This window comes from Amblyraja radiata, chromosome 18, assembly GCF_010909765.2.
Source record: "Amblyraja radiata isolate CabotCenter1 chromosome 18, sAmbRad1.1.pri, whole genome shotgun sequence".
Lineage (NCBI taxonomy): Eukaryota > Metazoa > Chordata > Chondrichthyes > Rajiformes > Rajidae > Amblyraja > Amblyraja radiata.
The window spans coordinates 28,939,412-28,954,245 of NC_045973.1; the positions used below are offsets into that span (position 1 = coordinate 28,939,412).

The 14,834-nt window shown below is 43.2% G+C and overlaps 1 protein-coding gene across 7 annotated transcripts in view; it reads right to left on the reverse strand.

Annotated features, from left to right (window-relative positions):
• Positions 1 to 9,230: 9,230 nt before the first annotated feature.
• The window catches only part of col7a1 (collagen type VII alpha 1 chain), a 240,098-nt gene continuing 234,494 nt past the window's right edge, over positions 9,231 to 14,834 (reverse strand). For all 7 annotated transcript variants that reach the window (XM_033037000.1, XM_033036999.1, XM_033036996.1 and 4 more), the window contains 2 exons: positions 12,419 to 12,589; positions 9,231 to 10,445 (listed from right to left, as the gene is read on the reverse strand). In XM_033037000.1, coding sequence (XP_032892891.1) covers positions 10,420 to 10,445; positions 12,419 to 12,589 — 197 coding nt within the window. In that variant the 3' untranslated portion in view covers positions 9,231 to 10,419. The remainder of the gene's footprint in view (positions 10,446 to 12,418; positions 12,590 to 14,834) is intronic.

Consider the following 14,834-nt stretch of genomic DNA (forward strand, 5'->3'; position numbering starts at 1 on the left):
TTCAACCTCTTCAGTCTGAAGGCCTCGACCCGAAACATCACCGATTCTTTCTCTCCAGAGATGCTGCCTGTCCTGCTGAGTTTTTCTAGTTTTTAGTGTCTATCTGCAGTTTAAACCAGCATCTGCAGTTCCTTCCTATTCTTTGTTAAGCGAAACAGGTCCTATTCTCATAATATTATTCACCTCAACTAAGTTTTTTCTTCACCTCCGTTGCTGCAGAGAATACAATCCCAGTCATCAAATCTTTCTTCAAAGTGAAAGAAAAATTCCAGCCCTGCCAACATCTTGGGGGGGGGGGGGGGGGGTGATGGTGTGATGGTGTCTATGGAATGCACATATTATGTCGTCTGTCCATTTCCCTCCACAGATGCTACCTGACCAGCATTAAAAGAAAATCTATAGAACATTAAATCCAGAATGTTACAGAACATGAAAAGGGCACTTTGTCCAACAATGTCTGCCACATATAACGCCAAGATAAACTAACCTCATCTGCCTGCACATGATCCATTCCATCAATTTGCTGCATATCTATGTGTCTATCTAAAAGCCTCTTATCTGCCTCCACCACCACCCCTGGCAGCATGTTCCAGGTACCCTCCACACCCTGTGTAAAAAAACTTGCCCCACATATCTCTTTTAAACTTTGTATCTCTCAACTTAAACCTTTGTCCTCTAGTCTTTAACATTTTAATTTCATCATCTTAATCGTTCGGTGACTTACTTATTTAAGTTATCTTTATTTTAATCCAATATTAATTGGATTATATTATTGAAATATCAATGCCCTTTGTTTAAATACAGCCAGAGATTGTAATGGAGTAAGTTTCTCTTTGCACTGTATTTAGAAAGTATTAAAAACAGCGAGCAGGTTAGGAACCGATGAAATGTCTCCATGTCGGAGACAATGTGTGAATACCGCAAAACTATTGATTACTTACTATGGTCGTGGTTATTATCAAAGAACATTCTAGTCATCGATCGATCGGGGCTTTGGAAGAGCGAACGTTCCTGTAATCCACTCCTCAGCACTTGCTGTTGCATTCGTGTACAGAAACAGGAACACTTTGACCCCTGGGTGATAAAGTTGGTTCAGCAATATACAGGTAGGTGAGGGAGGAAGGTGTTACGGAAAGCTAGCATTCAGTGTTAAAAGGGCATTGCCTCCTTTCCTTAGTGGGGTCCAGTCCCACACTCGCCCTACTCACTCTTGAACTATGACCAAAGTTGTGACAGAATCTCAAGTGCATTGAAAGTCAGAACCCTTTTGCCAGGATGGAAATATCAAATACTGGAGGGCATAGCTTTAAGGTGAGAGGGGCAAACTTTAAAGAAGACTAGACCATACAGACCCGTTGGGTCAGCTCCCCCAATGCAAGATTCCACCACCCACCCGTTCCCCCAATGCAACATTGTACCACTCACGCATAGCCCCCAACTGCACGTCAAAGAGGTATTGTGGAGGGAAGGGCATTGGTCCCCTTGTCCAATAACATCCTTCACCAAGAGACTGAGCGATTGCCAGGTCTCCATTTAGGAAAGTCGAGGGCTGAGGAGAACGTTTGCTTATCACTGCTGTCACCCTGTCTGTCAGGGGCTCTTGAGGATTCTAGCGACCTGCTGCCTCTCCATTACCTGCGCAGAAATCTGGTCTGGGCTGTAGCTGCCAAGAAGCCTCTCACACTTGGCCTCACGAGCTATCAGCAAGATCCCAGACATGATAAGGAAAGCTGAGAGCATCGCAAAGTTCTTGCCGAACATCCTGAATTTGATCTGCAGCGAAAGATAAGATCATTGAATTGGTACAGAATGAAGCTCTAGCTCAACCAAGAGGATATACTGTATGTAGGTCTGCAACGTACCTTCAGAAGCGGTGGTGAGAAATCAGAAGTACAAGTCAAAAGTAGAAACAAGAAACTTCAGATGCTGGTTTACAAAAGAAAGACACAAAGTGCTAGATTAACTCAATGTTTAAGAAAGAACTGCAGCTGCTGGAATAATCAAAAGTAGACAAAAATGCTGGAGAAATTCAGTGGATGATGCAGTATCTATGGAGAGAAGGAATAGGCAACGTTTCGAGTCAGGACCCTTCTTCAGACTGATATCGGGGGAGGAGGGGGGGGGAGGAAAGGAAAAGGCAGAGACAGTAGACTCGGGGGAGAGCTAGGCAGCAGTCCTGGAGAACATAGATAGGTGACATTTCTAGTAGGGACTTTTGGATAGGCAACGTTTCGGTCCCAACCATAAAAGTCTCGTATTGATATTCTCCAGGGATGCTGCCTGACCCACTGAGTTACTCCGATACTTTGCGGGTTTTTCTCTTACAAGTCAGTTTGTTTCTGATTTCAATACCTGGACATTGCAGCATTGAAGTAAGGAGCAGGGAAGGGGGGGAGGGGGGGCGGGGGGGGGGGGGGGGGGGGGGGGGGGGGGGGGGGGGGGGGGGGGGGGGGGGGGGGGGGTGGGGAGATGATCAAATTCCAGAATTACTAATAACCCTTAAAGTCTCTGATCATCAGAAAAATGTAAAGGCTATTAAAGGTCTTTGACAACAGTGAGATGTCAAAAGACCATCAGAGAGAACATGGTGTTTGCTGTGGAAAAATGTCACAATTATCTGCTTTTTACATCCATTTCTAATATATCTTATTTCGATCTATTCATGGACAGGTGAGCAAGCCTTTAAGGAATTGCACCTGAAAATTATTAAAACAATTAAAACTGTTCATTACAGCCCTGCCTAACTTGATATATCACCTTAAACATACAACTGTACAACGCAGGAACAGACTCTTCAACTACAATAATTGTGCCAAATATGATGACATGTTAAACTAATCTCCTCTGCCTACACATGATCCATATCCCTCCATTTTATGCATATCCACATGCCTATCTAAAAGCCTCTTAAACACCATTCTCATATCTGCCTCCGCCACCACCTCTGGCAGTGCATTCCACGCATCATCCTGCCCTACACATCTTCTTTAAACTTTGTTCCTCTCACCTTTCTTTCAACAAGCTAACATTTTATACTTACAGTATGTCCTTACTTGCTGCCTTAAGAGTTGAAAACCATCCTAGAGGGGAGTTAGTCCTCTCACAAAAATTGAATGAAAGAAATGTCTCTTAAAGTATTCCTGAACAACCTCCTGATTTATTCCTGGAGATTCAGGATGTGATCTCTCTTCTTTCAATGCCTCTTGGGGTTTAATGTGAGCTGATGATAAAAAATATCTCCATCTTATGTAGGAACAACTCGTACACAATGCAAAATAATCACTGAAGATAATCACTAATCGTTTCTTTGGATCCTTGTGATAACAGTGCATTACTTCCCTCTCATTGATTTTCATTTTCCCAATTTAGATTGTTCTATCTTGATAGAGACAGAACTCATTTATCGCTAAAAAAATAATGTTTTGTGATCAGAGAGGAGCTGCAGAAGTCATGTAAGGTAGGAAGAGGAAGAGGACATTCATTGCTCCAGATTCCAGCATTTTCCAGCAAAAAGTGGTGAACACTGCCCAGTCCATCATGGGAACTAACCTCCCCATCATCGAAGGGATCTACAGGAGTCACAGCTTCAAAAAGGCAGCCAGCATCATCAGAGACCCACATTACCCTGGTCACACACGCATTACGGGAAGAAGATACAGGAGCCTGAAAACTGTAATGTCCAGGTTCAAGAGCAGCTTCTTCCCTACAACCATCAGGCTCTTAAACACTACAACCTCCAAATAAACTATAAACTACATAGACATGGGGGGGTCTGTGTTTTTTTTTGTCCTTGCACTTTTATTGTTTGTTTGTTGTTATATATGTACATGTATCTATTAAACTTTGTTGTGCAGCTGCAAGTAAGAATGTAATTGTTCCGTTTTGGGACATATAACAATAAAACACTGTTGACTTGACTGTTGAATCTTGTATCCCTGTTTCACTTTTCCATTAAAGGACACAAAGTGCAAGAGTAGCTCAGAAGGTCAAGCAGCATCGCTTGAAAACATGGATGTGGCGTTTTGAGTCGAGACCCTTCTTAATATAAGCGAGTTCGGTATTCCGACTGCGCATGCCCAGGTCATAGGTCACTCGCTATAAACATTCTTGATAGCTGTGCTGCTGCGTTATGTGAAGGCTTGCATTTCATCTGTGGTCGGGGTCAGGCCCATGACTCCGGGGCTGCGGGTGCTGTTGAGCTGCTGCTGGGCCGTCCCCGTTCCCTCCCGGGTGTCCCATCCCTGTCCAGGGGCTGCCAGATGTGTCTGGGGTGGCCCTGGGCTGGTGGGGCAGTGACTCTAGCTCGGTTCTGCGTGTCCCGCCGGGTTGGCCGGCAGCCCTGGATTGCGGGGGAGCTGGTTCCGGCTCGGCTCTGCTCCGGCTCCCGGGGGCCCATTCCCCAGCGTCGGCTACACCTCTCTCCTTGTCCAGTGGCTGTCGGTTGGCCACCTCCGTCCCGGCGGAGGCTGAGCACCGGTCAACGGCGGGGATGCACACGGGGTACTGTGGTGGCTCAGGCAACATCTCTGGACAGTGGCGGACTGGCCAGGGTGTCAGCTTGCCTGATGGCAAGTGGGCCCCTGATGAAGTGGGCCCCCTTTGTCTCCTGGCAACCAATATTTTTAGACCCAGTCCACCACTGTCTCTGGAGAAGGGTCTTGACCCAAAACGTCACCCATTCCTTTGCTCCAGGGATGCTGCCTGTCCTGCTGAGTTGATGCGGCATTTTGTGTGTATCCCTGTCGATGGCTGGTGCTTGGCTTTCGCCGGCTCCGGGAGGGTTGGGCGGCAGCCGCTGGGTGGGGCGGGAGGTGTGAAGGTCCCCGGCCCGTCGGGGAGCGGGTTCATCGGGAGTTGGAGCAGGGTTGGGCTGGAGTTGCCGTTTCTTCTCCACGCTGGCTGTGGGCCGCTGCTCCGGGCCGCTGTCCCATCGATCTGGGGTCGCTCCGGATATCTCTGGCCGCCCCCTGGGCAGGGATGGGACACCCGGGGGGGGGGGGGGGGGGAACGGGATGGTCCAGTGGTGGATCGGCAGCGCCTGCAGCGCCGGGGACCCAGGTTTGATCCTGGCTGTAAATGAGGCACGGGTCTGTGTGCACGCAGCTGCCGAGAATGTCTCTCCGCTGGTCCAGTCTCCCGCCCTGTCTCCCACTCGCATCTCCCCCTTCTCTCTCACTGTTCCACCCCGCTCTCCAGCTATCTGTCATCCCCGTTCCTCAGATTAAATATATTTTTACACATAAATCATGAATAAAGATAAGAATTTATACACAATTTATCTAGCCAACGCTTCGTTTGCTTTTTCTTTATACAAGTGACCTTTGACAAATCCCATGATTCCTTGCATTTTTTGGAATACCGTACTCGCTTATTGATCAGACCGTGCCACCTGAGCCACCCTCCAATTAGTGCATGCAACACCACATTATGAGAGGGACGTGTGGCAGTGGAGAGGGGGCAGAGGAGATTTATGAGTATGTTGCAAGCGCTGTGGAATTGTAGCTACAATGGGAAATTATTCAGAGATTTATTTACACTGTTAAATTCTGAGAGGCCCAGAAAGGGTCCACAGGACAGACCAAGGTCCATAGATTTAAGTTAATTGGCAGTAACAATGGTGGACTCTCAACTATCTTCTGAAAGGGCATAGCTCAATTCAAAGTCTGACAGTTATCAACAATAAATGGTGAATTTTGCAGTGGTGTCCACACACTGTGGGTAAAAAAAAAGTTATTTATACAAACGATGAAGCATTTTAGTTTTAAAGATATTGGATGCATGGAAATGGGACCTTTCTCATCCACTCCCTATGAGCGGGCAATTTATGCAGAATTAAGTGCGCAGAAGCATCAGCTAATGCCTTTAGCTGTAAGTAAAGGAAACAAAGCATTAACTGCATCATTGATTTCCTTCCTTCCCAGGTCCTCTCATTTGCCAGGGGGGTTTTGCAGTTGGGTTGCTGCACTGAGCACCAGACATTTGCCTGGTGATTTTTAGACCAGGATTCTCGTTTCACAGCAAGATTTATATCTTTGTTCTGTGTCTGTGCAGCACAGATTACTTCAGCTGTGCTTCTCAGGAAACCATTGTCGCGTTTTTTCCCTCACATAATTACTGGAGTTAATAAACTCTGGTAGGGTGGTCTAATAAATGTTGGATTTGCCATACTGTGTAAATCCTATACCTCGCCTACTTTTACTAACATAGAAGCTAGCCATTCAGCCAGGAATTTGTCCCATTTGTCTACATTCAGAGATAATCTGCCAATGAACCTACCGAGTGGAAGGAAAGCATGCGGTCTTGGGAGGGAACTAAAGATGTAGCCCCGATCTCCAACCTTATTTCATTGTAGCCCTTGCACTTTTTTTAAGCTGCACTTTTCCTGTAATGTTATAAAATTGTAAACACTATATTCTGTAGTCTGGTATTTTTCTCTGGCTTGATTGTATACGGGTGTAGTATGATTTGATTGCATAGCACACAAACAACACTTTGCATGGCATCTTGGAACCCATGACAAAAATAAACCAATAGTTAAAGCCAATACATACTGTACCGGAGGTCAGGATCGAACCTGGTTACCTGGAGCTGCGAGGCAACGGCATTAATTGCTACATCGTTCAAACACTTTATAGTTTGAGATTTTTTTTACAGTGTGTGGTGGGTGCCTGGAGTTCAATGTCATGGGTGGTGATGGAGGCAGATACAATGATGACATTTAAGAGGCTTTTAGATAGGCACAGGATTATGAAAAGAATGAAGGGATATGGATCACATAGGGAGAGGAGATCAGTATAATTTGGCATCATGTTCAGCATTTGACATTGTGGGCCAAAGGGCTTGTTCCTGTGCTGTCCTGTTCTATATTCTTATTTTGTTTTGTTTGGTGCCTGTTGATACCAAGGCAGATGGTGGATGAATATCATGATCAAATGCCTCGTCATTATACCAGAGTAAATATCATTAGATGATTGCATTCCTTAGCAACTTAAATAGACTCAAAGGTCAAGAGAAAGATCCAGTATAGGCTACATTATATATCACATCTCCAGATTAAAATTAACGTCTGTACGCTTACACCAATAAAGCTATAGGAAGCTTTTCCTTACTGATTTAGTAGAGTCAATTCCATTGATTAATGCAATGAGTCACAAGAGGAATAGATTGGAAAGAACATCAAGGGAACAATTAAGTACAACATGTATCCCTGTGCTGCATTAACCTTTCTCTTGCTATTGACTTTTAAAGAAGTATAAATAATCACATTACAAAATATCTCAAGACCTTTTCTGCGTCACAAGATGTATTTGATTGAATGAATGAATGAATAAGTTTATTGGCCAAGTATTCACATACAAGGAATTTGCCTTGGTGCTCCGCCCGCAAGTGACAACATGACATACAGTGACAGTTAGGAATGACACATAAAACATTAATAATGAAATAAATATTTGATTGAGATGTATAACATCATGAGGGAAATAGATAGGGTGAATGCACTGTGTCTTTAATCCAGGGGAGGGGAATCAAAAACAAGATGATATTTGTTTAAGGTGAGAGGGGCAAGATTTAATATGAAACTAAAGGGCAACTTTTTCACTCAGAGGGTGGTGGGTATATGGAACAAGTTGCCAGAGGTGATAGTTGAAGCGGGTACTATAACAGCATTTATAAGACATTTGGACAGGTACTTGGATAGGACATGTTTAGAGGGATATGGGCCAAATAGGACTAGTTTAGATGGGGCACTTGTTCACCATGGACATTGGGCTGTTTCTGTGCTGTATGGCTCTATAGGTTCATGACCATGGCGACTCTGTGGATTGAAAGTCAGTCCATGAGTGGAGCTTTGACCTACTCCCTCCTGAACTTCTCTGGCACTCGCATACACCAACCCTTCTGCAGGGCTGGGGGCATTCTCAGTTATTTTTCTCGTACAGAACCACCTACTAGTTACCCACATTGTCCTGGCGTGCTACCTCCTGTCTGTCACTGTGGCACCTGGGAACTGCCAATATGGAGATTATCTGAACGTTGATAATTGGAGACCTAGCAGAAACAGCGTCTTCCCCTCTGTTATCAGACTTCTGAATGACCCTTCCATAAGCTGGGGTACTGTCCGATTCACCTCTACCCCATTGGGGACATTGGACCTGCTGTGCTACAATGCTGGGAACTATATTCTGCACTCTTTATCTTTTCCTTTGTTCTATCTTTTTTAATTGAGCTTGACTTGATTGTATTTATGTGTAGCATTATCTGATTTGATTGGATAGCATGCAAAACCACGCTTTTCACAGTACCTCAATACACATGTAATAATAAACCCAAGTCTATTGACTCTTGTTGCATTAAAGAAAGTCCTTGCCTAATGGCACCATGGAACACCTTCATTAGATGAGCAACACCAGCTCTGGAGGTTAGCTCAATGTCACCTTCTCGTGGGCAATAAATGGGCAACCGTAGCAATTCATCAACAGTTTAGAAAAATGAGGGGAGATCTTTTTGAAGCTTTCTGAATAATGAAAGGCCTAGATATAGTGGATGAGGAGTTGTGAGTCTTGTACCAAGAGGCACAGCCTCAGAATAAAAGGACACATCTTTAGAATCCTCTTTCGCCAGAGGGAGGTGAATCTGTGAAATTCATTGCCAGTTGACTGTGGAGGCCGTCAATGGGTATTTTTAAGATGCAGATTAGTAGGTTCCTGATTAGTAAGGGTGTCAAAGGTTACGGGGAGAAGGCAGAATTGGACTGAGAGGGAAAAAATAGATCAACCATGATCGGAGAAGACTTGATGGGCCAAAATACCTAATTCTGCTCCTGTCTTCTGATATCCAAGCTTTAATTAAAGCCACGAATCTCCCAGGATGGTGCTAGATATGTCTCCCCTTTCAATAATCACAAACACAATTTGAAATCAAGATGACACCATTACTTATAGAGGTATGCAGTCTTTAATTCATCAAGTTTGGTTTGTGGTTGGATTTTATAATATATATTTCTATAATATATACACACACATACACACTCAGTAAGTAAACAGAAGCTGGTTAACATTTCTGTAGAACCTGGAGGTGGATTTGTTAAAGGAATACTGTCTGCATCAGAAAAATGCTCAAGATATCTTGAGGAATCTTGAGCCCCAAAGATTATTCTGTTGTTAATGCACACTAACTCCATCCTTCTAATTTCACACTGTTGTCCCGAAAAAGCATCTTAAAGGGAAGCTTTTGTGAACCAAATTCTGCAGTCGGTCTTCCTTTAACAATACTGGTGTTGGATGCCTGGGGGAATAAACTGGGTTAAAAGTGTGGTGGAATAATCAGTATTCTTTCCGGTGGCAATTTCCTTCATATCCTGCAAGCATTTTCATCCTGCACAATAAATAATGATATAAGTAGAAAGCTGATATACAGAAATCTTTAGATTAAAATAGCACCATTTGAGTGTTTTTTTCCCCTTGACGGTTTCAGTGGAGTGGTTGAAAGTTACACGTTCTACAATTATTTTTTAATTATTACACAATATATCCAGGTCTTCCCATAGGTTTCATAGAAGCTTTACCTAATGTTTAGTTCCCTTTCATGATGGTTGGGTGTCTAATCAGATGGAACCCTTAATGTGCCAGAAGAAAAGGAATGTCTGTGACTATTAGTCCAGTGGGATTCTGCGCAATATGGTAAAGGTGACTGAGTATAAAATAAGTGGACAATCCACAAATGAAGGTCCAATTGGCCCATCATGACTGTATTAGTGTTTACTCTTTACCTGAGTTTTCTTTTTTAGTCTTCCCAAATTATTCCTTTACATACCCAACTCTAAGGCAAGAACACTTTGGTAAAAATAGTACAGTGGAATGTGATGAGTCCTAGCTTCATTGGGTTGGTTTAATATCAGAATTAAACCATAAGACATAGGAGCAGAAATAGGCCATTCGACCCAACGAGTCCACTTTGCCTTACAATCGTGGCAGATGCTCTGATCTAAATCTTTGATCTTCCCTCTCAAACCCACCAGACTGCCTAATGCCTTACTGCTGAAATGTTAGCGCAGGAATTCCAACTGACAAAAATACATACATTTGAAGTGCTTATTTCTTTGAGAGATCAGACATTATCACCAAAAGCTTCAAACTGTAAACCTGACTGCAAGATATTTATGTGTTGATATCTGCTGGCTTTTAACAAAGCAGCACTGAACTGTGACAAGTATGACCACTAAAACAGCATTTGATTTGTTTGTTCAAAAAATATTCATGAAGACTACATTTTAACTGGGAAAATATATAGCACCATCTTTTTGTAAAAAACCATTGCCAAACTCAATAATTACAAAAGTCAACCACCCCTTCCCCGCCCCATCTCCCCAAGTCCTCAAGGTTAAAAATTAAATCGTTCTGACTCCTCTTCCTGTTGTACTCAGGTTCCGTCCTCCTTAGTTGGCTCTGTTGAGGCAAAACAAAATAGTTTAATAGACAATAGGTGCAGGAGTAGGCCATTCGGCCCTTCGAGCCAGCACTGCATTTCAATGTGATCATGGCTGATCATCCCCAATCAGTACCCCGTTCCTGCCTTCTCCCCATATCCCCTGACTCCGCAATCTTCAAGAGCCCTATCTAGCTCTCGCTTGAAAGTATCCAGAGAACCGGCCTTACTCTTACTCTCTGACCTTACTCTCTTTTCCCTTCTCGAACTTTTCTTCCCATTAATTCGGGAGTCGTTTGTAACTTTCGGGTTACGGGATACTGAGTTGGATGATCAGCCATGATCATATTGAATGGCGGTGCAGGCTCGAAGGGCCGAATGGCCTACTCCTGCACCTAATTTCTATGTTTCTATGTTTCTATGTTTCCCCTTCAACTCCATATTTAATATTTCCAATTTGTCTGTCTTTCTTTTTCTTTTGCTTTAAATTGCTCTCTGATGCAAAGGTACATGCAGTTTGACAAGTGGCCTTGTCCCTATCCTATCACCTGGATAAAACCTAACAGAGTCATAAAGTCCAAGATCCAAGCCCCTGTCAAATTTGAGGGGTAAATCTGAGTGGAGTAAGATGGGGGCAAAATGAATCAAACAGGCTTCCTATTGGAAGTGTGTACAGAAGTGTGAAAGCGCACACCTCCAGATTCAGGGACAGTTTCTTCCCGGTTGTTATCAGGCAACTGAACCATCCTATGAAGAACTAGAGAGCCGTCCTGAGATACTATCTACCTTATTGGAGACCCTCGGACTATCTTTAATCGGACTTTACTGGACTTTATCTTGAACTAAACGTTATTCCCTTTATTATGTATCTGTACACTGTGGGTGGCTCAATTGTAATCATGTATTGTCTTTCTGCTGACTGGTTAGCAAGCAACTAAAGCTTTTCACTGTACCTTGGTACATGTGCCAATAAACTCAACTAAACTAAACTAACTAAACTGTTCTCAATGTGTCCTCTGCTTAAAATAAAAGGCTTGAGGGTTGGGGGAGGACAGAATTGGATTCAGCAATGTCAATTTTTATGTTGAAAACATTTGCTGGCTCATACCCCATTGATTTTGTTTGTGTGCTATTAAGTACAAAATAAATTGAGTTGAATGTTCCGCATATGTCAGGATTTTGCATAGGCTCTTTAATTGAGAGACATGAAGAACTGCAGGTGCTGGAATCTTGAATAAATCACAAAGTGCTGGAGGAACTCAATGGTTCAGGCAGCACCTCTGGAGGGAATGGACAGGCGACCTTTCATATCAGGACCCTTTTCAGGCTTCAGTACTTTCATTTGTTTGATTCCTCCACTCTTAATACACTCCTTGCACTACTCCTTTTTAAAGCATATATCCAATTTTATTTTATCGATTCCAGATCAAAATTAGGAGATGCTTCCATTTTAAATTACACATTGTGCTGGAGTAACTCAACGGGTCAGGCAGCATCTCTGTAGAACATGAATAGGCGACGTTTCGGGTCGGGAAACTTCATCAGACTCCCGACCCAAAACGTCAATTGATTGACTTTGGTATGATAAAATGTAAATGGTCCCAAGTGTGTTGGGATAGTGCTAATGTACGGGGTGATTGCTGGTCGACGCGGACTCGGAGGGTTGAAGGGTCTGTCTACACTGTATCTCTAAAGTCTAAAGTTTAAAAGTCTAAACCCCACTCTCCTGCCTACTCCCCGTAAACTTTTGATACCCTTACGAAACAAGAGCACCCACTCGCATCTTGGCAAATCAAAGCCAAGTAGGCATGGGACTTTGAAGGGGCTTCAATGCAATAGGGAGATATGCTTCACTCATTGCAATTGATGCCCTTGTGTATCCAGGGTGACCTGTTAGTCAGATGGGACAGTGGGATGCTATATGGACTAGTTAGGATTGAAACAAAAGCAGTCTTAGTGAAAGGAGATTAGATTTGCAGGGACATAGCCGTACCTTTCTCGTTCCTGCAGGTGAGCTCGCAGTCCTCTGGTGTGTGGAACCGATTGGTGTTGCCGTTGCAGCCACCATAGATGAAGGGTCGGCACTGGCCACTTCTTCTGTGGTAGTACCACCGCAGCGTGTACCTGGAACAGTTTCCCTCGTCCAGGGGAAACAGGCAAGGGTCTGCTCAAGCCAAAGCATATGCAAAGAGTTAGAAGAACATGAAATATATCTTTGGAGGTTTAAATGAATGTAGAACACAATTTCTCGCCTCTCTCTTCCCTCAATTCCCCTTCTTACCAAAGAGGGATACGTCTCTTCCAACTTGTCCTTGCTATAGCTCTCTGCTCCTTATGAAGTGTCAGATAAATGAAAATTGCCACCAAGGAGGAACTTAGTCTTGGCATTCACTAGGTTGATGGATAGAAGGGCAGGTAAGAGTTCACCATCTAAATCAACTATCAGGTGTAAACAAGTTCGAGTTAATATTGCAGATTTCTCATTGCTCCATGATCTGCATCATATCATTTTCCACGCATAGTTAGAGTTTTAAAGTATTTCATTGTCTGTAAGGTGATTTGAAACATCCTGAGGTTGGGAATGATGTTACAGAAATATGTCTTGTTCCTCTTGTTGCAGGGAGTTCTTAACACTCTGCTGTGGGTCAAACTTGGAAGAGTTCATGAATTCATAAAATACAGGAGCAGAATTAGGCCATTCGGCCCTCTACTCTGCCAGTTAATTATGGCTAATCTATCTTTCCCTCTAAACCCCATTCTTCTGCCTTCTCCACATAATCTCTGACACCTTACTAATCAAGAATCTGTCAAGCCCCGCCTTAAAAATACCCATTAACTTGGCCTCCACGGCCGTCTGTGGTAATGGTTTCTACAGATTCATCGAGCTCTGACTAAAGACATTCCTGATCTCTTTTCCTCTCCTTTAGTCTGGGGCCATGGCCTCCGGTCTTAGACTCTCCCACCAGCGGAAACATCCTCTCTACATCCATTCTATCCAGACCATTCATTGTTTCAATGAGGTCCTTCTAAACTCCAGCAAGTACCGGCCCAGTGCCAGCAAATGCTCATCATATGTTAACCAAATAATTCCTGGGATCATTCTCGCAAACCTACTACTTAATCAAATTTCCTTAATCGATCTATCCTGAAGATTTAAAGACTTCCACTAAATCAATTGAGGATTGATTTATCATTTAGCTCATTGAATCAATGAGGTTCCTCCTTGTCCTTCTGAACTCCAAGCGTGACATCGGAAAAGCTCCCTACCAAGAGGGAGATGGAGAACAATCCTGTCTTGCTGAGACACCCCTCTCTCCTGCCAGTTATCTGTGCAAGTGACTCCAGACAATTGTTCAGATTGAACTAAAGATGTGAAAGCGATCGACATAATGGTGAGACAAACAGCAGGTTAGAGCAGAGGATGAATGAGCTCCTTGGTTTCCATGCAGAGGTTAGGTGATTCATCGAGCATTGAGGTAGGGCAGAGCTGCCCGATGGACTGATGTAGGATGCACTGAAGCCAGATCATGAATCAAGAGGTGGGAAGGTATGGGAATAAGCTAAATACGTTTCAAAAATCTTTACTTAATTATGGTTTAATAACGGTAAAAAAACTCATACTTAAATTTTGGAAAAATGCGCTAACACCAACGCTCAAAATGTGGATTTCAAATATGTCGGAAACGGCATATCTGGAAGAAATGCGACTCCTTCTAGCAGTTAAAGCAGACCAATTCTTATTGATTTGGTCTCCTTTTATCGGCCTTACAAGCACATGGTGCAACACAACCATAGAAATAAAATGTTTCAGAATCAGGTAACGAGGGGCCTGGAACATAAAATAGATATATCGCTTTCAATCTCCTTTTTCCTTTTTTTCTTTTTTTTTCTTTTCTCTTTTTCGTCTCTTTCTCTTTCTACTTCTTCTTCTTTCTTCTTTCTTCTTTCGGCCTATCTTTCTATCTCACGCACCACTTATGTCAATCTCCTCTTTTCTACTCTTTTCTTCCTTATTCCTGTTTTATTATTAAATTAAAAAATAAGTTGTATATGAAATGTAATATGTCAACAAGTATTAGGTACTGTGGTACCACATTATTGTACTTACTTCTAACAAAAAAAATTAAATAAATAAAAAGTTTTAAAAAAGAGGTGGGAAGGCACGAACCTAGTCCTGGTCTTCGATATTATTTATGTTGATAAGACTACTGCATCTACAATAAAACCTCGCATCAGACCATGTTCAACAAAGGGGAGACCAGCCATCTACCCTTGATGTTCAATGGAATTACCATCCCCAACCCTTCTTATTAACGTAATGGGGGTCACCAGAACACCAGAATCAGAGCGTGGACTTTGGAAATCGCACCTAACCATAGCTCCTTGTGCAGGAGGGCTCAGTCGACTAT